The 26,061-nt window shown below is 47.7% G+C and overlaps 1 protein-coding gene across 3 annotated transcripts in view; it reads right to left on the bottom strand.

Moving 5' to 3' along the window:
- Positions 1-403: 403 nt before the first annotated feature.
- The window catches only part of ADGRD1 (adhesion G protein-coupled receptor D1), a 133,913-nt gene continuing 108,255 nt past the window's right edge, over positions 404-26,061 (bottom strand). For all 3 annotated transcript variants that reach the window (XM_059863167.1, XM_059863168.1, XM_059863169.1), the window contains 5 exons: positions 24,672-24,763; positions 6,703-6,829; positions 5,464-5,505; positions 3,539-3,631; positions 404-2,907 (listed from right to left, as the gene is read on the bottom strand). In XM_059863167.1, coding sequence (XP_059719150.1) covers positions 2,812-2,907; positions 3,539-3,631; positions 5,464-5,505; positions 6,703-6,829; positions 24,672-24,763 — 450 coding nt within the window. In that variant the 3' untranslated portion in view covers positions 404-2,811. The remainder of the gene's footprint in view (positions 2,908-3,538; positions 3,632-5,463; positions 5,506-6,702; positions 6,830-24,671; positions 24,764-26,061) is intronic.

Raw genomic sequence — 26,061 nt, 5'->3', positions numbered from 1 at the left:
GCTGAGGAGATGCAGGTGTGACGTCTCTGGGCTTGCATTATCATTTCCAGGTAAAAGTGTCGGAGTAACAAAGCCTTCTTATAAGAAGTATTATTTTAGAACCCACCCTTCTGAGCTGCTGTGGAGTGAAACCAGAGCCAGAACTTCAGGCACAGCCTGGCCCTGGCTCTGCTCTGAATGCCAGGGGTTCCCTCTCTGCTGGGGAGGCTCAGGGCAGGTATTCTCTATAAATAAATACAAGGTATAAAGCTTAACAGAAATATTGCCTGCACAGCAGCAGGTGTCTCGCAGGATGTGTGATTGCTCTGATGGACAATTGCCACAATAGCACTGACAGGGAACCTTCATTGTTATGCTGTTTACAGCCCATGTCAAAAGAATCATTTCAACAAACACAAAATCCTTTTAGGAAAATTAAGATTTCTTATTTATTTGAGGGGAGAAAAAACAACAAAATGAAATTATTTTACTAATTACTGGCAAAGTCACTCTTGCTACATTACCTATTTTTAAAACTCACATTTCATTCAATTAAGATTTCATACTGTTGACAAAATGATGCTGTCCAAAAAAAAAATTGTAATAGCTGCTATATACAAGCCCATAAATAAACTGTGAGATTTTCAAGCTTCAAGAGACTGAGGACAGAAAGAGATTGTTCAAAGATTCATTTGAGCATTCCTTATCAGTACATTTGCGGCATTCAGTACCAAGAAAAACACTTTGAATCAAACAGAAAGAATGGAATCGATGGCAGCAAGAACACATTTGTACTTGGTGAGGATTTCCACCAGTTCAGCAAAACCAGAAGCAGCCCCAGCCCCCAGCAGTGTGATAAACTCCAAAGCTGAGAGGCCAAGACCAGGTAAACCTGCTCCAGCCCAGCTCCTGCAGCCAGAGGGGACCCAGGGACACAGGGGTGGCCAGGGCTCCTCACCGCACTGCCTGCCCCTTTCCAAGGATAAAACCAACTCCTTTCCATGCCTGCAGTTTAAAACCTGAGCACACCTGGATGAAAGCCTGATGCAGCCCTCTGTGCCACTTTGCAGGGTCACTACTGTGCCTCTTGTGTGGGGAGTTTTCCAAATGGACCTTGGGCAGTCACAAAGTGACCAATACAGCACAGGGGGAAATGCAGGTAATGAAAATTGTACAGAGGGGAATACTCTTAAAAATAAAGATTAAAAAAAAAAAGAAGGTTTTATATGTTGTCTGGTTCGTTCACAGAACTTTGTGCTATAATTCAATTACTAGAAAATGATCAAGGAGGATTTAAAGTCTGTATTTGTGGTCACAGTGTTAAAAAACCAAAAGCAAACCAAAGAAACAAACCAAAATCAAAAGAACTCATACGGTCCAGTACAAAAAATATGCTTAAATACATTGTCTGCACACAACACAAACTCTGAACACTGTTATCACAGTATTCCTCTATTCCATCTCCTCTGTACATTCCAAGGTCTCTGTCTACAGGGTCTTTTGGGAAAAAAAAAAAAAATTTTCAGGCCAAGAAAAGCCCATCTATTTGCACAGCTGTAAGACAGAGCAGTGCAGAAAAGGCTAGGAGAAAACCATCCAAAAAAGCCAAAATAAAGACACAGCCTCTGCATATTTAGCTTTTACTGAGGCTCTGTTTGAGTTTGCTGACAGCAATTGGAGTTATTTGGCATTAGGAAACACGAGATTAAAGCCCGTGTGTTTGGATGTGTGAGGTGCAGTTCTGCTCTGTTCCAGATCTGGTGCAACTGAAATAATTTCTGCAGAATGTTCTGAGCTGTAAGCTCAACAAGCCGAGCCCAAAAGCACACAGAGACTGCAGGGCCCTGTGTCAGAGCTGTCTGCAGGAAACAACACTCAGAGTTATGTGCAGGCTGGCTCTCTTCACAGTACATCAGAGTGTTATATCTGCGTGGCAGGAGTTCCCAAAATGACCAGTAAAGGAGCAGGTCAATCACAATGACAGCTCCTGGCTCCTAGAGGCCACAGTGAGTTTGCAGAATGCACTCGATGGAGAGCTGGGGGTTGCAGCCCCGAGCTGCAGGCAAAGCAGGGGAATAACTGAATTATTTGTGTGGCAATTCAGACACAGATCAGCACCAGCGGTGTGGGGCTGCTCCAGGACAACCACAGCCAGTTTTGTCCCTGTGGTAACATGGCAACAGGAGGAGCTAAAATGCCAACAGGCCCATCCAGGAGAGTCACACCTCACAGGTGCTGCTCATTAGCTCTGCTCATCCACACCCACTGTGGGAGTGGGTACCTGGAACCTGCTTCTCCCTCAAGTCCTGGCCTCTTTCTAGCATTTAGATAAACACCATAATATCTATTTTGAATCAACTTCACTTTGATGATTCTGCAAGGTAAAAAATGTAAACAGACAGGGCACAGCGAGTCTGGAATCGTCTCATTACAACATCACCATGGGAAGCGTTTCATTTGAGAGCACAAGAGCCCCTCTTTTCAGAGCCATGTTGCTTTCCCTCAGTTCTGGGAGCTGGAATGATTCAGGGAGCAAAAAGCCCTTCTTGCACACCTTGTGTTTTCATCACTGCTGACAAAACCATCCAGTGTATATTTGTGCTGGTCATTTTTACAGATATTGCTTAGAGCCAAGTGCTAGAACGTGTTACAGTTTGGAAGGCAAGCAACGAGGGCTATTTACTCAACAAAACAATATGGCAAGTCCCAATTCATTGGGCAGTGATTTAAACCCAGTTTTCTGCTGTTTCTGGCAGTGAGAAGCAGCTGGTGGACACGGTGTGGAGGTCCTGAATGGATGGCTTGGTTTCCTCTGAGGAGCTGCTGCTCCTGTCACACTGCTGATAAATCGATGCGGTTTGCTGAATTGGAGCTTTTATCCCAGGTGTTCAGCTTCGTGGGGGTTGTGCCTGGCCTGTTCCCAGTCATCTGGAAAATAAAATAGTATAGAAAATCAATTTATTTATTTTGCCAAGCATCTCTTGCCCGGATGAAATAAAAGCTTGAAAGCATCTATTTACATTACAGTGCTGTCACAGGGCAGTGGGAGCATATGCCATAAAGGATTCTTGAACAGTTATTGCCAGGATCTGAGGTGATTGGCAACGATCACTTCGTAACACCTATCACTTCAGATGTCTGGCTCTTTATAAAAACAAATGTCTTCCGTCTCAAGACAATCTAAGGAGAGCTGGAAAAGGATATTCACGTGTTGTCTTAGCAGTAAGAAAGCCCTACCAGAGAGCCACCACCATCAGAGCAATACATTGCCAAAATGCTGCCAGAATGCAGAATCCACTGCAATGGGTGGGAATGGCCTCACTGAACAGAGCTCACAAAGCTGTTTGCTTTTATTTGATGGTTTCCCAGAAAGCAGAGCTGTGTCCTTTGCTTTCGAAACAGATTTTAAAGCTGCAGCTTCACACTTGCTGGTTCCACCTGTCTGCACCTTGCATTTGGCTGGTACTAAAAAGACCCATGGGCCTGCTCTGTTTTTCCAACAGAATTTAATGGGGAACACTCTCAAATACAGCAGGGGGAAAAAAGGAGCAATACTTACAATGTCTGAATTGAAGGGCTTCACGTTGATGTTGCGTGTGGAACTGCTGGTGAGGGACCAGACCTTGGTTTTGTGCTTGAAGGCAGCTCTAACCTTTGGCAAAAACAGTGAAACCAGTTGAAAAAGCTGTGTTTGTTTTCACAGGTGCAGCCTGCAATCATTTCCCCTTTTCCCTCCCTCCACACAAATGTCACTGTGCCATTAAACAACAAAACATCCACCCCTGCACTTTTCTTTGTCTTTATGGACTTTTCCCCGGGACACTTTCACACTTTCTGACTGAGCACAGAGCCCCAGGCAGGAGCACAGGCAGGCAGGCTGTCCCTGGGCTGCACAGCCCTGCAGGTCCAGGTGCCAGCAGGACAGCGAGCAGCCCCAGGTAACTGAGCCCTTGAGAGGTGCTGCATGGGACTCCCTGGGGATGGAGCAATGCTCTCCACCAGGTGAAAACCAGCTGCAGAAAGGACAGATGGTGAGACAAGGAGGTGAGACTGCTCAAGGACTGAGGCTGGAAGTGGCTGGTGTGGAGATCAAGCACATCTTGGCCCATTCTCCTGTGATTCTTTGTAATACCAGTGCATTTCTGTCTGGGAATAAAGCCCTTTTTCACCCAGCCACTTCTATACCCAGTCTACAGATGTTTCTTTACAATATCTGAGTTTTACTTCTCAGAAAGAAACTCTCCTCTGAAAGAATTCCTGCTGTTTAGCTAAAGGAGTGTTTTAGATATGCACAGCCTGTGAAGGAGCCAGTAGGACCTGCTCTCCAAAACTGACAGCTTACATCAGCTGTGTGGGTTTTGAGGATAAAAATTCTGAAAAGTTTCTGAATTTAATTTCTCATGAGGTTCCAGAAAAAATAACAGCAATTCAAATATTTGTATTTGATATAAAACATTTGAAACTTGAAGATTTCTAAGCCTCGGGGAGAACAGAATAAAGAAATATTTTTTCCTCCCTACCTTTAACCTGCCTGCTTAATTTTAGTTGACTTCAATAAAGATCAAGAGTTCCACAGTCAGAGCTGACTCTCCAAACTGATTTTGGCAGAGATCACATCAGTGAATGCTCTGGGCTGGAACAGGTTGGCAAATATTAATAAATAATCCTTTCTCCACAGAAGAGCTGGAGTGCTGCTGCTGCACAGGAAGCAGCAGCAGGTGATGGGGCAGAGCTCCTCATGGGCATCCAGGAGAGAGATCTGTGCAGAGCCAAAGCTGCCAGGGTCCCCACTGGGCACTGCCCTGGCAGGCCTGGAAATGGCTCTCACAAAAACCATTTCTCTCAGCAACACTTGGTGCTGGGCGTTTTCTGCTTTCTGCCACGGGAGGAGAGGATGCTGCAAGCCAAATTTACATCAGCCCTGTCTTGGCTTTATCCCAGTTGTTCTAGTGCAGAAAGATGCCTCAGTCCCCTGCGAACACCTGAACCTCCTGCCAAGAAAAATACCTGGAATCTCTTCTGCTCAGTATGGCTTCCCATTAAGGACTGCATGAGCAACTTCCTGAAGTATGTTTTGCTGAGAATATTTATTTTCCTCCCTGGGGCTGCAGCTGTAGCAGAGCCCCCAGCAGGGACGGCCAGAGCGAGTCCTGCTCCCACTTCTGAAGCATCCTCTCCTCAGTGCAGCCCTGCCTGCTCAGCCCCTCCAGCTCCCAGGACAGCTTCCTCCTGACTCCTCAACTGCCCCTCTTAGCTTGTTCTGTGTTTCAAACCTTTCTCTAATTAAATGCTAATTAAAACAAACGTCAAGCATGGGTAAAAATGCTGCAAGTCACAGAGCCAGAAGAGTCACGGATTAATTAAAAGAGAAAGGAAATCAGTGACATAGCAGGCAGCAATAATGCAGAAAGTCTGTTCTTGCTCCATACTTGTGTTCCCTGAATTTGGTAACACCAGGTTTATTAACACCATTTGGTTACATACCTCTGAGTTCAGAAGACAGTGAAACAGGAACATGAAAAACCCCTGAAAATGGAAAAAAGGGAGAGGGGTGAGGTCTGGCTGTGAAAAATCAAACGTTTTATACTGTGTTTCTCTCAGTATGTACAGAACAGCATCAGGAGCTGGAGCCCTGTAAATATCTGAGTGCACCAAACCAGAGCATCCCAAGTGAAACTGGAGAAACCTGCAGCACTGGGTTACTGTGGGGCTTCTGGAAATATTCCTGCAAAAAAACACCTCCTAAACCTTGCTGTACTAAAGGAAAAATCTGGCTGAAAATATGCAGAAGTTCTTGTTTCATGAAGACAAGAGAACTTTTTGTTTGTGGTTGCAAAGGCCAAGGAGAGGGAAATGCTCTTAGGGAAACACCAGACCAGGATTTTTCAGGTTAGAAAAGCAAGGTATTAGTACCAGGAGAATTTTCACAGCAGAATTTTGCTATCTTTGGGCTTTTAGTCCAATGCTAAGTGAAAAGTCCAATGCTAAGTGAAAATCCCTTTCCCTCACAAAACAATTGTATTTTTCTGGCAGTAGTATTGAGCACCAAGAAGCCTGTTTCACTGGTTTTGTACCCACAGTGCTGGTTGTTTCCAAGACAAAAAAGGATTTACAGGAGATTGTTTTTCCTTCCTCTTTGCAGCCACAGCTTGGGGAAGAGCTGTAAGACTCCTGTAGGGTGGTGCCCGTACTGAAATGTCTGCTGAAAGCCAAGCAGATGTTTACATTCCCCCTTGGACAGAGCTGCTTTTCTGGATTGCTGTGCCAAGGAGATGAGGGCTGAGCTCCTACACGCAGGAGTTCTGTACAGCACAGGGAATAGCTCTACTTTTGATCTTTCCCATAAACTTCTGTTTGCTTTCATTTAGTCTCAGTAATGAAGCCTCAAATTGGCATTGAAAAATTGGCCTGGTATCTCTACAGAAGAACCCTGCCTCTGGTACACAGTGCTGCAAGAATGAATTTCATTTCATTTCTGAAGCTCACTGCTGTCTCATTTATTTAATTATTGCTCCTGGAAACTCTAAGGAGTGGGGTACAAGTTCTGTTCAAACAGAGAGAAGCAATTGCCAGCACTCTGTGCTTAGCACAGCCTTAAAGACACAGGAAGGAACACAGGGTAAAATGCAATGAACATAAACATGTGAAGACATTACTAATGAGCCATTTAATTGGATCGCAGAAGCACTTCTGTAGCCATAGATTTCCCCACCAGGCACTTACCTGTAGTGAATTAAAAACAGCAAATATATACTGAAATACTAAGGTGTGGGCATTGACAGCCAAAATGCCAAAGATCCACGAGCTCCCCAGGATTGGTAAGAGAACAGCCACGGCTTTGGCTGTTAGTCTGTGGGAGAAAATGGAAACAGGAAACTGGGGTGAGACCATTGAAGGAATGTCAGCCTGCACACCAAGGAGCTTATCAGTTGTGTTCTGGCAGCAAGGCAGCAGGCAGAACTCTTCTTTACTACAAAATTATTTCAATGGGAAAGATTTTAATTATTGCTTCATCTGTGAAAGGGGGATAACAGAACACTGGTATCACACAGGATAAATACAGAGGGTGAGTCAGGAGCTGAGGGAGCAGGGAAAGAGATCTGGTCATGAAAACAGGGCAGGCATGTGCTCAGTTCACAGAGAGGTTTGTTAGAGGGCAGGAGTCACAGAGCAGCGAGCTCTGCACATCACAGCCCACAGCCACAGCCTGTCCACCCTGGGATCACCCAGAACTCTCCTCAAAGCATCCCTGCCATCGGGGTACTGCCAAGGAGCCAGCAGCCGTCCCACCTGCAGGAGGAGCAGGTGAACACACCCAGCACACCTTCAGGGCCAGCTCTCCAGCGACAAACTGCTCCTCCAGTCTCGGCAGGAAAAGCACAGAGAAGGGACCAGCCCCCACTTGGAACACGTGCCAGGAAGGAAAATCTAATCCAGCTTCCAGCACTACAAACACTTAGTGAGCTCCTGTCGCAGCCCATGGGATTCATGCAGATTTATCAAATTAAGTGTTTAAAATATCAGCTAATTCAGCCTATGGTGCAGTTACAGATGGAGAAACCATGGGGCAGGAAAAGAAACAGGGGTGGTGAGAAACTAAAAGTCAGTCCCTGCTTGCTAAACCCTGTTTTTTAGAAATGATCAGGTTTCTATTTAGATGGGAACCTGTGCAAGAAATAAAAGCTGTTTCAGGGAGATGAATGTCCTCCTTGTGCCTCGTGCCCCCTCGTACAGATTAAAGCACACTTTGAGAGAAATGCACAGAGCTGCCTGACAGGAGACTGCTTGTAATTACTGCAAACTCAAAACAAATTATATTTCTGTACAACACAATTCAATGCAAAAATCTTTTAATTAAACTTAGAGTCAAGATGTCTTGTTCATTTCAGTGACCTGAGCACACACTTCATTATAGCCTCAACTAAAAGTGTATCATGAAGTTTATAGGGAAATCTGGGACAGGGAAGCATCTAGATTTTTTTTCTGTTCTGGTTTGGGTTTTTTTCTGTATTGATTCATATCTCTGTATGCTCAGCCATGAATATTTCTGCACAATTCAATCTAACTCTTCAAGGAATTTTTTCAGTCAGAAAATGAAGGAATATTTTAAAGCTTGAGGTCCTATTTAAATTTTAAAATGCATTTTAAAACATACAACTTATACAAGTTTATTTTTGTGAATCAAAGATGCTCAGGGGTTTTTTTCCTCTGGATAGGATTAAAGATCCTCCCCAAACTCAAAGATGAAATATGCTGCACTGGGGAGCTGCCAGCAGAACAGCTCCTGCCATGGACTTTGTGCATTTCACTTTGTGAAATGGCACTGAGCACCCAGAAAATGCAGGATCAGGAGCTGGGCAGGCCAGGGAACACCTGGGGATGGAGCAGGGACACCCAGGGACACCCAGATCTGGGAGGGTTCAGGTGTCCCAACACCTGGGGATGGACCAGGGACATCCAGACCTGGGAGGGTTCAGGTATTCAAACACCTGGGGATGGACCAGGGACACCCAGACCCCAGGACGATTCAGGTGTGCCAACACCTAAGGATGGAGCAGGGACACCCAGGGACACCCAGACCTGGGAGGGTTCAGGTGTCCCAACACCTGGGGATGGAGCAGGGACACCCAGGGACATCCAGACCCTGGAGGGTTCAGGGTTTGAACATCTGGGGATGGAGCAGGGACACCCTGGAGGGTTCAGGGTTTGAACACCTGGGGATGGAGCAGGGACACCCCGGAGGGTTCAGGGTTTAACCCTCTGCAGCCTGAATCAGCAGGGATTGGTACACCCACACAGCTCCACCTGTACAACTGCTTTCACCACAAACCACCTCGTTTTCTTTTTCTCTTTTGTTCTCACACTCTCTGGTTTCATAAAATTTTCAGTTTGGAATATAATTTTCCCCAACTATTTTGTTGCCAAAAATGTTATCATCGATTCCCTTTGCGTCAGAGCATAAAGGGCTTAATCTGATTTGTAGCTGGGGGCAGAATAGTCAGGCAGTCAATTTTCAATATTTTCAAAACCATTCTTACAGTTTGGATTTCCAGAAGCCTTTAATATTGCAAATTCCTCATATAATTTTAAAAATCACGTTGAAATAAAGATGGCTCTTTATTGAGCCCAAAGTTCAGCAGATGTGCAGCAGAATTCCACAGCTAAAATGAAAATCCAATCCAGATGTGGAGTTTTCCATACTAAAGTATTAATGTTTCATGCACACTGGTTTAGAAGAGCAGCCGTGCGAAGGTGAAATTCACTTAAGACTGAGGGTCAGCTCTGCCTCTGATTCTCTTAAATCTCAGTGAGACTTTTTTTAAATTTTCCCTTAGTTATTGCACAGCCTTCTATGCTTACCTGTTTGGAATTTCATCCTGTGCAGGAAATTATTAATTCAAGGTGTTTATGAGCTTTACCTACCAATCAAAGGACCCGGCTCTACGGTTCCTGGAGCTCTTTTGTCTTCTTCCATTTACCCCTCCCCTTCCTACCCTTATTCCACTTCAATCTTTTAACTTTAAAAAAGAAAAACACTAACTGTAAAATGCTGCTTCAGAATGCCATTAAGGTAGCAAGGTTAAAAAAATCCCAGAAATACAAAAGTTAATGTTCCACTAGGTGCATTAATTCTGACACGCTGCACATACTTTATCTTCTCTTTTTATTCCAGTTTTTCTTCGCTACATGAATATTTTAGTAGATTAGTTCCAGTACACTAAGATATAGAGCACAGCCAAATTGATGTTTTTGGAGAAGGAAAACTTCCCCATGCACGACTCACGCTGTCCAACCCCAAAAAAATCGTCACCAGCATCAATGGGGCTTTATATTGTCCATAAAACTGGTGAGATGAAGCACTATTCTGGGGATGGGCTGTGCTTACCTTGCAGGCACTGTGGTTCAGCCCACCAGGACTGCACAAACCTCACTAGAAGCTTTTTTCTTGTGCCCAAATGAGTCAGAAAACAGAACAGCCATCTAAATGTCTCCCGAGTGCCCCTTCTCATGCCCTGGCAATTAACAGCCTCACAAAATTAACAGCCTCAAATTAACAGCCTCTCACATGCACTTCCAATTGTCATTTTCTGCAGCCCAACAGCACCAAGCTTGGTGAGATTTTGTCTCTCTGCATCTAAACACACCGACGGGTCAGTCCTGGAAGTAATTCACGAGGAACAAAGCAAACCCAGCACAGAATCTCCTTTCTATTATTACATTTTGCCAAGTTGTTGGTTTTGGGGTTTTTGTAGGTATATACCTGTCATTACTCAGACAACTTCTGGAAAACAGAAATACTGAGAGTCTGATTCAGTTTTCACATCTAGAGCACCTGGAGAAGCTCAGCCTGCAGGTCTGGCAGGTCCTGGCAGCCCAGGGGCTGCCCCGCAGGTCCGGCGGGTCCTGGCAGCCCAGGGAATGCCCCGCAGGTCCGGCAGGTCCTGGCAGCCCAGGGAATGCCCCGCAGGTCCAGCAGGTCCTGGCAGCCCAGGGAATGCCCTGCAGGTCCAGCAGGTCCTGGCAGCCCAGGGAATGCCCCACAGGTCTGCCGGGTCCTGGCAGCCCAGGGAATGCCCCGCAGGTCCAGCAGGTCCTGGCAGCCCAGGGAATGCCCTGCAGGTCCAGCAGGTCCTGGCAGCCCAGGGAATGCCCCGCAGGTCCGGCAGGTCCTGGCAGCCCAGGGAATGCCCTGCAGGTCTGGCAGGTCCTGGCAGCCCAGGGAATGCCCTGCAGGTCCGGCAGGTCCTGGCAGCCCAGGGAATGCCCCGCAGGTCCAGCAGGTCCTGGCAGCCCAGGGAATGCCCCGCAGGTCTGCTGGGTCCTGGCAGCCCAGGGAATGCCCCACAGGTCCAGCAGGTCCTGGCAGCTCTGGTGCTGTCCCACTCACTGAGCACTCGTGGCTGAGCCCCTCTGGCAGAGAGCCAGAGTCCAGCTCCTTTGAAAAGCCTCAATCAATTGTTCAGACACAGGAACAGCATTTACTCCCTCCATTAATTGCTAAGCTGTCCATTTAACATCCCCTCACCCTTTCAATCTCCAGTTGAAAAAAATATGTTTTCCTTCCCTTTTCCTGCTCTCAGGGTTGAATTCTATTTCCTGAGAGGTAAAACCCTCTTGACAGAGCTCTTTTCCCATCCAGATTTCTTCAAGTGCCCTTTTTTCAGTTGCTTTGGCTCCAGCACTCACCTCAGGCCAGGATTTTGAAGCCTGCTGTGTCTGGCTGGGGGACAGGCTGGCAGCATTTTAACCCAGCTGAAATCAATCAGCAGGGGAGGGAGGTTCCTGGGCTGGAGAATTGCCTTGGCTGTGCTGCAGCCCCGCTGTGCAAGGAGCAGAGGCTTCAGCACCTCTGAGACAGATTTCCCTTGCCACCCTGGCCCAGAATCCCTGCAGGTACTGAGAGAGCAGGACACCTGTCCAGGACACGGCTGCAGGGTCTGCCGCTGGTGTGGACAGCCCCACTCAGGGGAGGCTGCTGCTGTCCCTCAGCTCAGCCCTGCCCTGAGCACACTGCCACTGTCTGCACCAGGGCACAACCACCATGCTGACACCTCACAGGAGAGAAACCTCTCTGCTTGCAGGAGGAAAACTTTATTCCTTCTGTGAAGGGGGCCCTGATTCACAAATCCATTTTATTGGTTCTACATGGAGCACTAATCCTTTTAAGGCTTCTGACACCCACTTTTCTGTCATGATGCCAGCTGAAGTAAGAACTAAATTCAGACTCATAAACCAAGATTATATAATCATTGGAGGAAATACTGTCTCAAAAAAAAGCAAAATTCCTTCACCACAATTCACAGAACAAGATAGGTCTTTTAACTGAAGTTTCTCTCTTGTTCCTTGAGCTCCTCTCTAGGCACCTCCAGCAGTACCCTTGGTGATTTATATAAAAATAAATTAATCCCCAAGCCTGTGACTAACATTTCAAACTCATGGCTGAAAAAAAAACCAACTTAATTGCAGTTTCCTGTTTGTTACAAGTAATGTTTACTCACTCCTCAGCTGGAAGTTGCAGAGGTGCTGGGAAACCACGTGTAGCAATTCTGGCTGTGAATGAAACAATTTTCAGAGCCAGCCGCGTCTCTGCTGGCCCTGCTGAGCCCCGAGCACAGCCCCAGCAGCTCGGTGCTGCTCACGGGGTACCCACTCACTGCTGACTGCCAGGAGCAAACCCAGAGCTGCAGGTGCTGAGCTGCCAGCACTCCGGCAGGACACGGGAACAGTACTGGTGACAGCCCATGTGTCTGATGGAACCAGCAGCACAGGGCACAAACAGCACGGAGCAATGGCCAGGGCCGAGGCACAGCCCCCGAGCCCAGCCGGGGCCAGAGCCATCGGCTCCCTCGCACTCCTCAGGGAAAAGCCTCCTCCTCGGTGGGAGAAATGCCCGGGGTTCTGGAGCTGCCCAGCAGAGCAGCCACAGCTCAGCCCCGGAGCCAAACCCCCAGCCTCTTCCCCCAGCAGCCAAGGTACTGCCAGGTGAGGCACTGACACCAGGGCAGGTGTGGGCAGGTGTGGGTGTCCTTACCCCCAGGGGTGGCACTGACACCAGGGCAGGTGTGGGTGTCCTTACCCCAGGTGAGGCAGTGACACCAGGGCAGGTGTGGGTGTCCTTACCCCCAGGGGTGGCAGTGACACCAGGACAGGTGTGGGCAGGTGTGGGTGTCCTTACCCCCAGGTGTGGCAGTGATACCTGGGCAGGTGTGGGTGTCCTTACCCCCAGGTGTGGCACTGACACCAGGGCAGGCTCTAGGTGCTCTTACCCCCAGGTGAGGCACTGACACCAGGGCAGGCTCTAGGTGCTCTTACCCCCAGGTGTGGCAGTGATACCTGGGCAGGTGTGGGTGTCCTTACCCCCAGGTGTGGCACTGACACCAGGGCAGGCTCTAGGTGTTCTTACCCCCAGGTGTGGCAGTGACACCAGGGCAGGCTCTGGGTGTCCTTTACCCCAGGGGTGGCAGTGACACCAGGGCAGGCTCTAGGTGCTCTTACCCCCAGGTGTGGCAGTGACACCAGGGCAGGTGTGGGTGTCCTTACCCCCAGGGGTGGCACTGACACCAGGGCAGGTGTGGGCAGGTGTGGGTGTCCTTACCCCCAGGGGTGGCAGTGACACCAGGGCAGGTGTGGGTGTCCTTACCCCCAGGTGAGGCACTGACACCAGGGCAGGTGTGGGTGTCCTTACCCCCAGGTGAGGCAGTGACACCAGGGCAGGTGTGGGTGTCCTTACCCCCAGGGGTGGCAGTGACACCAGGGCAGGCTCTGGGTGTTCTTACCCCCAGGTGTGGCACTGACACCAGGACAGGTGTGGGTGTCCTTACCCCCAGGTGTGGCAGTGATACCTGGGCAGGCTCTAGGTGCTCTTACCCCCAGGTGAGGCAGTGACACCAGGGCAGGCTCTAGGTGCTCTTACCCCCAGGTGTGGCAGTGATACCTGGGCAGGCTCTGGGTGTTCTGCTGAAGGAAATCCAGCCCTGGGCTCTGACAGAGCTCTTGATCTCAGGGGTAGAACTGGCATTACAAAGGACACCACAGCTCTGCTCCTGACTCCAAGCAGCAGGAATTCCTTCATGAATTCCTGCAAGTACACAAATACACACCTCCCTCCTCCCCTCTGTCCTGGCTGCACGCACAAGGAATGCACTTTAATCAGCACATACACAGTTGCTTACCCAAACTTGGGTGATTTCTAGGCAGAACTATGGCAAATTAAAGGGGGAAAAAAGACAAAACTAATAACTGCAGAGGTCGTTTCCCATTTCCCAAATGTTATCTGCACTTTCAAAATAACAGTGTGAATCTGACTAAGAGCCATTTACAGTCTTCAGATCATTGCTTTCTTGTGGGTGTATTTATAACCCAGGAAGAGGCTGCTAAATGAAAGCACTGTAGCTACAGAAACAAAAAATTCTAGGCTGCAACAGGAAATAAATTCAGACTGATTTTTATCCCACGAGTGGGAAGGGAGGAGGAATTGTTCCTTCTCCCAGTGTTAACAGTCTGCCCTCGCCCCACAGACCCTCACAGACGCTGCCACAGCAGCCTCAGCTCTCACACAGCTTCTCAAGACTCTCAGAGTGCCTCTGGAAGACACAGCACTTGCCCAGGACACAGAGGCCTGGGCTCCAGCCACGCTTTTACCCAGGGGATTGCCCTTCCCACTGCTGCAGAAAAGCATTCTGACTCCCTGCTCGGTGCTCGTGCCTGCCTGTTGAACCTGTCCCACCATTATGCATTGAATAATTAAATATTGTCTGGCTCAGAGGGAGAAGGTGAGCTCCACAGATTAGGCACAAGGCACTCCCTGAGAGAGGAGAGTCCTACCTAATCCTTGCTTTATTAATATTGCTGAATTTATATTAAATATTCAGTAGAGCGGGGACTGAAACTCAAGTCTCACTTCAAATCCCCATCAAGCCAGACAAAATTAAGGCCATGACCAGAAATGGAGCTACCTGAGGAATTTTAATACTGAGAAGGCAATTCCAGGGGCTGCAGCACTGACTTCAGCACCTAGGCAGGGGTTTAGGAATCCCTGTCTTGCTAAGGCTTTCCACAGCTCGAGTCCCTTGTCACCTCCATGGATTCCAGATTGATTAATTTGGTTTGCCCTGCTCTGGGGTGCCAAACCAGGCTCACCACATGCTAAAAATAAGAAGCAGCCCCTAGCCTGTGCTCCATGCATCCTGTTGGGGTTTGAGCTTTCAAGAAAAGCGTGGTTCTTTGGAAAGACTGGAGGCAAGCACCAAAAATTATTGGTAATCTAGAAAACATGGCCCATCTAAAATGGCCCAGGCTCCAACTCCTCCTTTCTCAAACTGTCCTTGAAGAAACACCAACTTTTTAAGAGAAAAAAAGCTTCTGCACTAGTTACTCCCTGAAGAGACTCCAAACTCCACCACCAGAGGCTTTCACCAGTAAATGTGATTGTGTTCTACACACATTCCAAAGCTGTCAGAGACAATTACACAGCCATTTTCCACTCCTCAGCTGACAAGCGGGACAAACGGCACAGCTGGGAGGCTCTGGAGCCCTGGGACACCCAGAGAAAGTTGCCTTCTCTAGGAATCTGCAGTTTGCCAAATATTTCTGCCTTTCACCTCAAAGTCGGGGGACCCATATTTTAATTGAGGATGACAAAGTAACAATCATGTCAAACCATGAGGAAAATTTGTGTGGAGTAGCACTCACCCCCCAAGGAGCTGAGTTCTGAAAATGATCTCTTGACCCCAGCAGTCTCAGTGACGCTTAATTATGCAACCACATCACCAGAGCAGTCTTCTCCCGTTTCCATGGCAACGGCAGCAGCCCCAGCGAAGGATCAAGGTCAGGCACACAAGCTGAGAAGTCATTTGCTGTGCTTCGTGTGAGCTGTAGCTGCAGCAGTGGCAGACAAACCCTGCAGCCTCGCCTGCTCCTCTGTCTGAAATGCAAACCCCAGGAGAGGAGGAGCAGGACTGCAAGGGCTGCTGGAGCCCAGTGCGGCCCCTGCCTCTTACTGGGAGCCTCAGGAGAGCACCTCGGAGGTTAGAAGTGCTCCTGATGCTAACAGAGCATCTTTCCTTTACTGTAATTACCTGTATTTTCCATTTGTTCTATTGTATTTTCGGTTTGTTTATTGGGAAAATACGTGAGCCAGACTTGGCCAGGAGCTGTGTCAGACTGGGCAGTGATTTACAGGCTGCCCAGAGCTCTGCACCAGGCACATGCTCACAGAACATTTGTATTCTGCAATGCCACAACTACAATATTTGTTCTTATTATTCCGCATAAAGCTGGCACAGAGTTCCAGGAGTATAAATTGGAGCCAAGGGTGCAAATGAAGCAGCTCAAGCAAACTCCTGAGGTTATTGCTGCTCACAGGGAATTGTCCCATTTGTGATGAAGGAGCAGCATTTAATTGTTGCTCTGGAAGCAGGCACCAAGCTGTGACTCACAGCCCCGTCCTCCCACCAGCATTTTCATGGCTTCACATCTGATATTAAAAGGTGGAAAACTAAATCCAGCTAGGATGTTTTTAAAACAAATTAATGTGAACTTCAAAGCTGTAGATTTTTAAAATCTGAAAGTTTCTGTGGCTGTAATTCTAGAAGTGAAGGAGACAAGCTGTCCTTCAGAGAGTTCTGGCAGCAGGAGGGGACAGTGCAGGCACAGCACCGTGGGCTGCTCTCAGGTGTCCCAGTTCCATTCTGCTAACAGCACCCTTGCCCTGACCCCTCTGTACCTGGCACCAGGCGTGCCACGAAGGACCCACCGGGAGTGACCCAACCTCAGCAGAGAGTTCTGTTCTCACTAAATGCTGTGTAAACCCTGGTTTGCCTTAAGGAGGTGAGCTGTGAACCCCCAGGCTCTGCAGAGGGCAGGTCACACCTGCAGCCCTTGGAGCCTGGCAGGGACTGGGGGGCTGGAGCAGGGAATTGATCCACCACAGGTCAGTAAGCACAGCACAAGCTTCTAGACAAGATGATGAACAGCTGCAGGGTGGCTTGGCAGGGCCCCTTCACCTCCAGCCCTGATTCTGTTCTGTTCACAGCAAGGTTTCATCACAGGGATTTAAAAACCAGGTTTTAATAAACCTCATTCTACCCTGACATTCACCTGTGCAAGTAAACATGACTAAGCACCTCCAATGAAAATTGGTTTATCTGTATACTCAGAAGAACCAGCACCTCTTTAGGATGGAGTTTTCCCTGTATATTTTGTACCCATCTGTTTTGTCTTGCTGCCCTTCCTAAACAGAGAAACAGGCACAAGCACCGGAGCTGCTCTTCCTCTGGAGCCACTATCAACAGGCCCTGGAGCAGCAAACCCTGCCTGAGGAGCAGTGACAGACAGAAATCTTCCCACAAAGGACAGTTCTGGCTCTGGACGACACAGCCAAGGAAAAACCAAGCTGTGGGAGGGCTCCCAGTGTCACCTGGCTCAGACAGGGCTGGGGTTGCTCCTGGCAGCAGAGGGTACCCTCCCTGGCAGGCAGGGTCCCAGCACTCGTGAGAGCTGCTCAGAGGCAGCAGCTCTCCAGGTAACCAGACCCACTGCTCTGCAGCTCCCCTCCCACTGCAGGACAGTTAGAGATATTTCATTTTTCTCATCAGTTTAAGCCTGTTTCTGTTTGTCTCCTTTTTGCAGGGTAGCCTCCCCTCTGCAGCTACGCTTTACATCCTTTTAATCTTTTCCTACTCCTCCCAAAATGTGCCTGAAATGCTCCTGAACAGTCTCAGCGTGGCCTGGAGCCTCTCTGCAGCCTGTGGCTGTCAGCATCTGCACTGAAGAAAGCACTCCCATTTCTGTCATTATGGTCTCTGAGAGATTAGCCCTTCCTCATTAATACCCTCATTGGCAACATTCAAACCCGTGTTATTTTTAGCCTAAAACCCCGAGTCTAATAAGCAGACACCCAAACTGCATTTGTATTTGTCATATTCAATGAGCCAAACATTTAATTAGGTTGAAGACATTATCATTGGCAGTAGCACTTCACTCACCAGTTGTTACTGCTTAATACTTTCATTTAAATTATTTCCTTTGTTGCCAGCCAACTCTCCTCCTTCCAGCAGGGTCTAGGAGGTGCTGCTGCTGTTTGAAGCCACGTTCAGTGAGCACGACTGCTTACACACAGTGAGAAACTGGGAGGAAAAGGAGCTGCTGGAAGCAGAGTTGGCCTGTCACACTGCTCTGCCTAATGGATGGCTCTCCTTCAGCACATGGAAAAAGCTGCTTCCTCTTTCATGAGAGCACACAAAAGCAGGTGCTCCCTGTCTCTGAGGGCTGCCTGCAAACATCTGCCAGCCAGAGAGGCACAGAAAGGATTTTCTGTGCTGTGGATTTTGAACCCCTGTAGACTTTCAGAGGAGTTTACAGATTGCAGCTTGCTCCTCACCTTCCTTGCTGAAGGAGATGAGAAATAAAAAAGCAGGAAAATTCTCTAATGGCATCCCAAAGAGGTGGAATTTAGCCATGGAGGAGATTTTGGGATGGCTCTGGTGGGAGAGCTCTCGTGAGAGCTCCAAGCAACACTGTGATGGACAAGGACATTCTGTGAGAATGAACAGCTGGGAATGACCCTTGCAACGAGGAGTCTTTGGACACCAAGGGACACCAAACAGGAATGGGATCACAAGAACAGAGTCTCTGGACACCAAGGGACACCAAACAGGAATGGGACCACAAGAACAGAGTCTCTGGACACCAAGGGACACCAAACAGGAATGGGACCACAAGAACAGAGTCTCTGGACACCAAGGGACACCAAACAGGAATGGGATCACAAGGACAAAGGGCAGCAAACACACAGGAGCTCACAGGATAACAGCTGATGATAGAGCAGCCAAGTTATCAGCACTGACTCCCAGATTTGAGTCCCAAGCAGGAAGTGGCTGGGCTGGAGGGCTGGGGAGGGTTTATAGACACAAGAAAACACCCAGGCAGAGCCGTGGGTTTATAGACACAGGAAAACACCCAGGCAGAGCCGTGGGTTTATAAACACAGGAAAACACCCAGGCAGAGCTGTGGGTTTATAGACACAGGAAAACACCCAGGCAGAGCTGTGGCACGGAATGCATCAGTGATTAAATGCACAGAATGGATCAGAGATTAAAGGCACAGAATGGATCAGTGATTAAAGGCAGAGCAATTTGCACAGCAGCCCGTGCTGCAGGGGTGTGATAGATGGCTTTGCAAAGCGCTTTGGAATGGCCAACTGCTGTGAGAGCCCAGGTGTGTGCACACCTGAGCTGCTCAGGACAGCCCTCCTGGACCTGCACCTGCTGGGGGAAAGGCTTTCTGTACAGCTCTCAACCAACAGTCAGGACCAGATCTGCATCAAGCCACAGGCTCTGTTTCAGTTCCTGTGCAGGGGTTGTGATCTATTAAAGATGCAGATGGAACGAGCACAGCAGCTGACATGACTGACTCCCTGTGCTGAGATTTTCCTGCAGCCCTCGTCTGCTCCCATTCACTGCAGCTGCTGCCATTTTTTCCAATTTTCAACCATTAATTTAACTAAACAGAAAACATATTTTTCCAATGGAGAACTGTTTTACTATTTCACTGAGTTTGAGGGATGAAGAAAATAATAAACTGGGAGAAAGAAGAGGGTAAAAAGCAAAGAAATATTTCTGATTTCGCCGTAATTGCTTTCTCCATGGCTGATTACGATAGCTATCACTTGCAGTTCACTGAGTAAAGCGTGCAGTTTATTAAAAAGAGAGATTTTTCCAACTCATTGGACCATTTCAGAGCAAGCAGTGAGAATGTATTTAATAAGAGTTGGTCTTGGCAGTTTATTCAAGAGAAGTTAATGGAACTGTCTCTTCTGGACAGTGGAATGCAGAAGTGAGCTGGCTGGGAAATCACAGGGGCTGACTAAATGTGGTGTGTGTGTTCTAAACCCAAAGCACTGCTGCAACAGAGACATGCTGGGCACTCCTTCCTCTGCTGCAGTGAACATCTGCCAGTGGCAAACAGACCTCTGGCAATTCTTTGGGTTACACCTTAGCCCTTGCAGCCCAGGGAACTCACTGAAATTACTGCCTGTGCTAAATGCAATCAGGCAGGAGCTGCCCCGAGGGGAAGGAAATCCCTTTTCCAACACTGTCACACTGGGGATCCCCTCACTGTAACAGAGGAGTCACCTGCCATGCAGAAAGCAATGAGACTTTGACGGGGGGGGCAGTAAGCAAAGAAAAACTTATTTAGGCCCCTACACGCCAATGAATGAGCTGAGTAAAGGTGCAGCAGAAATAAGTCAGAAAAGGGTTCCAGTGGCTCATAACTCAGAAATGTAATCATGTGCCTTTTCAAGCACATGAGCAATTCCATTAAACTAATCTGCTTTAATTGCATTAAGCTTAGAGAGGCTACTCGTGTGCTTCAACTCAAACATATGATTAGTTATGTCCCTAAAAAAGAATGGATAATTCAAACAAATGCCTTATGTATGCATTTAAAAATTTCAAGGTATTAGATTCAGCATTCTATAAACTAAAACAAATTAGCTTTTTGGCAGAAAATCCGTTCCCTGGATGCAAAACATTCTCATTAAGCCACAACTGAATTATTGCTCGAAATTATTTTGCTGAGAATCAATAGCTAATCCTGTGATAAAAGGTTCAAGAATAATCAATGACAACTAAAGGAAAAGTTAATATTCTATAATTGTTCGATATGCTTCAAAAACAACACAAAAACATGATCCTAAGTAAATTCAAGTGATAAAAGGAGATGATAATAATTCTTTGCTCAGCTCTTTCCAGCAAACTGGTCTTGCAGAATTAAAGTTTCAGACACTAAAACAGTAGCTATTTTCAGACACACAGGAAAATTACTGCAGTGACCAAATACTTACTACTCAGACTGTCACAGGAGTCTATCAGGCTTTAATTGGTGTCTCTGATCATAAACTGTTTAATTGTATTCATTCTGCCCTAAATCACTGGGTGTTTTGCAGTTTACGTATCATTAAAGCTTAGTCTTTTATGCTGCATGGTAAATTCCTTTTAGGGGCACTATTTTTAAATAGTTTTAAATTCCTTTTAGGGGCACTATTCTTATTTACTTTACACAAAGAAAGGAGCACAGCAGTGGCAGTGAGAGCAGAACAGGGTGTTCAGCAGGGTGGTCCTGGTGTCTCCTCTGTGACCAGCAGCATCTGAACCTGAAGAGATCTGTAAGCCAGGAGCTGCACTTTGTTCTGGGGGGAATGGGAGTGGGGAAGATGAATAATAAATTCACTTCAGGACATTAAAAGGAATTTTGTTCACAACTTTCTTTTCTGTTTTGGCTTTTACACCTGAGGTTTGCCAGCTGCTGCCTTCCAAGCAGAGCACGGGCTCACCCTGGTGCACATTCTGCAGTCACGTTTGAGTCAGCATTTGAGAGGACCTGCTGCCATATGGACAATCAGGAACAATTACTCTAAATAATTACATCAGTTTATTGCTGCTTGTTGCCAAGAGAAACGAACCTTGTTGGCAATATCCACTTGCATTGCCAAGTAACTTAATTTTTCAGAAAGTAAACACGCTCCAGCAGCAGCACTTCTCTAGCAATAAACGCCCTTTCTAACTGATACTGTCACAACCCAGAACGTGTCTTTGTTGTCAGGATCTCCTGAGGTGATCTCTGCTCAGGTGTGGCCTGAGCCACCACGCCTGGCTTGAGACGTGCAGAGATGGTGTCTGAGCCCAGCCCGGGCTTCCCCCTGCCACGGGGCAGAAATCGGAGATTTTGGGGCAGGAGAGGAACATGGAACAGAGGCCATCAGCCAGGCAGCCAGGACCAGGAGCCCAGGAGCCGTGGTGCCAGCTGGGCTGAGCCTGGGAGCTCAGGGGACACAGGGCAGCTCCTGTGCCAGCAGCACTGGGGCTCAGTCCTTGTCAGGGTGATCAAAGCTTTGCTCTGGCAGCAGAGCCTGGCCAGGGCGAGCCTGAGGAGGAGCCTGTTCTGTGACACCTGCAGGCTGGGATTTCTGGGCCACAGCAGCTGCTTGGCTTTGGGCTTCAGCTTGGAACATCCACAAGTGTGAGGCCACTCAGCCAAACCGGGTGCTGGCCTGGGCCACCAGGGAGAGAGGTGGCACTGGCACCTGCTGGTGCTCCTGCCCCCGGGGTCGGTGCTGCCAGGCCCTTCAGCACATGGTCACTGCAGGGGTGTCACTGCAGGGGTGACCCTGCTGGGAGGCTGTCTGACCTGCTGTCCAACCTTCTGCCCCTGCTGTCCCTGCTGTCTGACCTGCTGTCCCTCTGTCCCTGCTGTCTCACCTGCTGTTCCTCTGTCCCTGCTGTCCAGCCTTCTGTCCCTGCTGTCCCTGCTGTCTCACCTGCTGTCCCTCTGTCCCTGCTGTCCAACCTTCTGTCCCTGCTGTCCCTGCTGTCTGACCTGCTGTCCCTCTGTCCCTGCTGTCTGACCTGCTGTTCCTCTGTCCCTGCTGTCTGACCTGCTGCCCCTGCTGTCCCTCTGTCCCTGCTGTCCCAGCAGCTCTCTGTCCGCCCGTGTACGTCTCACCCCAGCTGGAAAAGACAGCACTGAAGTCCCTCTTCTTTTCTGCCCCAGGTTTGCTGGACTGAGCAGGTTCCCCTCCACAGCTCTTTGCCCTGCAGCTCCAATTTCTGCCTCTGGAAGCAGAGGCAGAAATTGGAGCAATTTCTGCTGTCTGAAAGCCCAAGCCCAGCCCTGAAGGAGCCCCTTCTCCTCACGTCCCCCCAGCTGCTGCACAGGGGTGCCCAAGCTTTCCTGTCTCACCAAATCACACCGTGCCAGCTCATCAGCTCTGCCCTGTGAGAGGTTTGATGAGCTGCTCCTGCCCCAGCCCAGCTCTGCCCTGTGAGAGGTTTGATGAGCTGCTCCTGCCCCAGCCCAGCTCTGCCCTCGGCGATTCCCGTGGGGTGCAGCACCCAGGGATGCCTGGCAGCCCCCTGACCTGGGCACCAGGGCACACAAAGCCTTCTGCAGCCTTCGGGGATTCCTCCCTCAGCCTGCTCAACCTGTGGATCCAAAACCTGCCCTGCAGCCCTCCCTCCCAGGAGCTGTAAACCTTTCTGCTTCTCTGGTCTCTGTTTGTCACTGATTTCTTTGCTGTGCACATCCTCCCTCCTGGGTTAACAACCTGTAATCAGCTCCCAGGAGCTGTCATGCTCGGAGCCACGGGGATTTCACACCATGAGAAACACTTCCCTGCACCTGCCAGATCAGAGCCCTGCTCTGCCTTGTTCTCTTATTTCTTGGAAAATACACACAAGCATTTCATGCTAGCACACAAACTCTGTGCTATCAAGGCTTTATAATTACCTTTTTTCCAACAGACCAGTTACTTTCCCCATGACATCCTCTGTACACAGAACTCTAATGCATCATGCCACACTGCTATGTTAAATCAGGGCATAAACAAGATCTGATGTGAACCTGTATTTATGCACTTCTCATTTCAAACTTCCTTTGAGGACCCACTTCGTTAATGATATGTACAGAAGAACTATTCTCTAAGTTGTATTTACCTCCTATTGTATTTTGTTGACTTTATTTATTTCTGTGAGGAAAGCTGTTCTGTAAGAGCATATTTCCACTTAATAACTTAATGGTTCAAGTTTTCAGATGTATCAGCCCTCTGATAATAATTTTTTCTCCACTTTTCTCCTTGTAACTTTTGATGGGTCAAATCCTGAAACTGGAGCATGAAAATGGCTTGGCACAAAGAGCATCTCTCAGCCAGGGTACCTGGGGCAGTCTCATTTTCAGTACAGAGTTACCCCATCCCACATCTACAGCTGACAATATTTGGGCTAAGCACACAGGCCCCTCATTGAAGGCATTACATCCTGTTCCTCGACCAATCACTCATAAATCAATTTACTTACGTGCACACACAGTTTAAATAAATAATGGGTTATTGTGCAGGGTGTATTGAATGCACTCCTGCAACACAGTGAAACATCCAAGTGCATGGAGCAATCTCTGGAGCTCCTGCTGCACTCACAGAGTTGTGTCTTTGTCTTCATACTTCTAACAGTGCATAACAATGGGCATTGACAGTATACAGCTATTGCTTCCTAAGTTTCTGCATTTCCTTCGTGTTTCTGAAGGTCACAGGAGCTCAGCCAAACCTCAAACAGTCATTTTAATTCCCAGCCTTCTCCTTTCACTACAGTGTAATTATCTTATTGATTTTTGTGTAGACTTATTTACTGGTTTGCTTTTCCTGTTGGATAAGTGTGCAATAAGTAAACTAACTTCAATTAGGTAGCTGTCACCAATATTTAAAACTTAATGACAATTTCAAAGTTACATAAGTAATCCAAGCATAAAAATTATTTTTTATGATACCATTTCAGAACAGTGGCACCAAATCTTTGTCATACAATAACCTGTGCCTCAGAAACATTAAACACAAACCATCATCCCATTTTCCTTCTATCTAACTTCCAGTCTTTTGTTTATATACATTTCTCTATTTGGACTAAAGCTTCTTTAGGAGACACAATATGGAATATTCAACATCTTAATTTAGCCCTGATATATTAAATTATCTTCTCAGCTACACACATGTAATCTCTCTATATATTCCAGAGATCAGGATTTGTCCTTGCACATTCAGAGGTAGCTCTGTGTGTGCCTTGCATTCCCCCTCCAGGCTTGCTAGTGCTATTTCAAAGATGACTCACTCCCAGAGGCCACCAGCCCAAGAGGCTCCAGGCACTCTGATATCAAGATCTGCTTCAATTTAGGCTCACATTTAAATCCAGTGTAAGTCTGTGTGCTTTGTAATGTCAAGAGAGTCTTAAAGATAAGCATGTGCCTAAAGATTGCACTGAGCTGGGGCTAGACACAAGGCCTGTCCTCAGGAGGAGCAGGAGAGCTGCAATAACCCAGGACAGATTAATGGTGCTCTGTGAAATCCAGCTTTTGACTGCAGCAGGGAGAGCAAAGTCTCCATTAACAAAAGGGAGAATAATGAATCAGCAAACGCTGGGGACTGCAACAGGCAGGGAAACACTTCAGCTCCTGCTGAGCCACAGGTTTCACCCGTGCATGCATGCAGCTTTAATAAAGCACAGGTGAGCTGGCTGCATTCATGGGGACACCTTTAGCGGTGCTTGCTGCTACTGAAGAGGGGTGGAGTCATGCTCTGGGAGCAGCCCACGGTGTAGCACTGCTCCTGGGAGACTGCTGCTATCATTTCAGTGAGAAAAACTTACTTGAAGGCATTAGCATCTCCATGGACCTTGTAGTTGTCGGCACTGATCCTGGAGATGACTCTCGTGACAGCGATGAGAATGCCAATGTTGACCTGGAGGAGGAGGAGGAGGAGGAAGAAGCCTTGGTCAGGAGAGGGGCAGGCTGCCCTGGGAGGGGAGCTACAAACCCACAGCAAACAGAAACCTTCCGGGCTGCCTTCATCTGCCAGGAGAGGCTTCCAAGGCTGGGCTGGTGTCCGTGATTCCCACCCCCACAGCTTCCTCCTTCCTTCTGCAGCTCCCCTGCCTGTTCAGGAAAACCTGGATGGGTGCACTGCCCCCAGCCAGGGTGCTCAGGATCCCCCCCTCAAATCAATACCCTGACTGTAAATCAATATCCTGATTGTAAATCAGTACCCTGTAAATCAATATCCTGACTGTAAATCAATATCCTGACTGTAAATCAGTCAATCAATACCCTGCCTGTAAATCAATACCCTGATTGTAAATCGATACCCTGATTGTAAATCAATATTCTGATTGTAAATCAATACCCTGCTTGTAAATCAATACCCTGACTGCAGATCAATATCCTGTAAATCAATACCCTGATTGTAAATCAGTACCCTGTAAATCAATATCCTGACTGTAAATCAGTCAATCAATACCCTGCCTGTAAATCAATACCCTGATTGTAGATCAATACCCTGTAAATCAATATCCTGACTGTAAATCAGTCAATGAATACCCTGATTGTAAATCGATACCCTGATTGTAAATCAATACCCTGCCTGTAAATCAATACCCTGACTGCAGATCAATACCCTGCCTGTAAATCAATACCCTGACTGTAAATCAATACCCTGATGCAGATCAATACCCTGACTGATGATCAATACATTATAAATCAATACCCTGACTGTAAATCAATACCCTGATTGTAAATCGATACCCTGTAAATCAATATCCTGACTGTAAATCAGTCAATCAATACCCTGCCTGTAAATCAATACACTGATTGTAAATCGATACCCTGATGCAGATCAATACCCTGACTGTAAATCAACCCCTGATGCAGATCAATACCCTGCCTGCAGATCAATACCCTGCCTGTAAATCAATACCCTGATTGTAAATCAATACCCTGATGCAGATCAATACCCTGCCTGCAGATCAGTCAGTCTCTGCCACAAGACCATTTTAAAGGAGCAACGTGAAAATCTGGACAATCTGAACTCTGCTCTTCAAAGGCTCCACTGTTTTTGATGTCAGGGCCAGCAGAAACATCAATAAAATGAAAAGAATTCCCGACAGAAAAGCAGGAAATCTTGAAAAGACTAACACTGAAAATGTTCAAGAAAGGAAAGTTTGTGCTGGAGCCACAGGTGAAGGAGGAAGGAAATCTTTATCT

This window comes from Haemorhous mexicanus, chromosome 19 (assembly GCF_027477595.1).
Source record: "Haemorhous mexicanus isolate bHaeMex1 chromosome 19, bHaeMex1.pri, whole genome shotgun sequence".
Taxonomy (NCBI): Eukaryota; Metazoa; Chordata; class Aves; order Passeriformes; family Fringillidae; genus Haemorhous; species Haemorhous mexicanus.
Note: the sequence above shows the minus strand (reverse complement) of the source record. Positions and strands in the feature narration are given on the sequence as shown.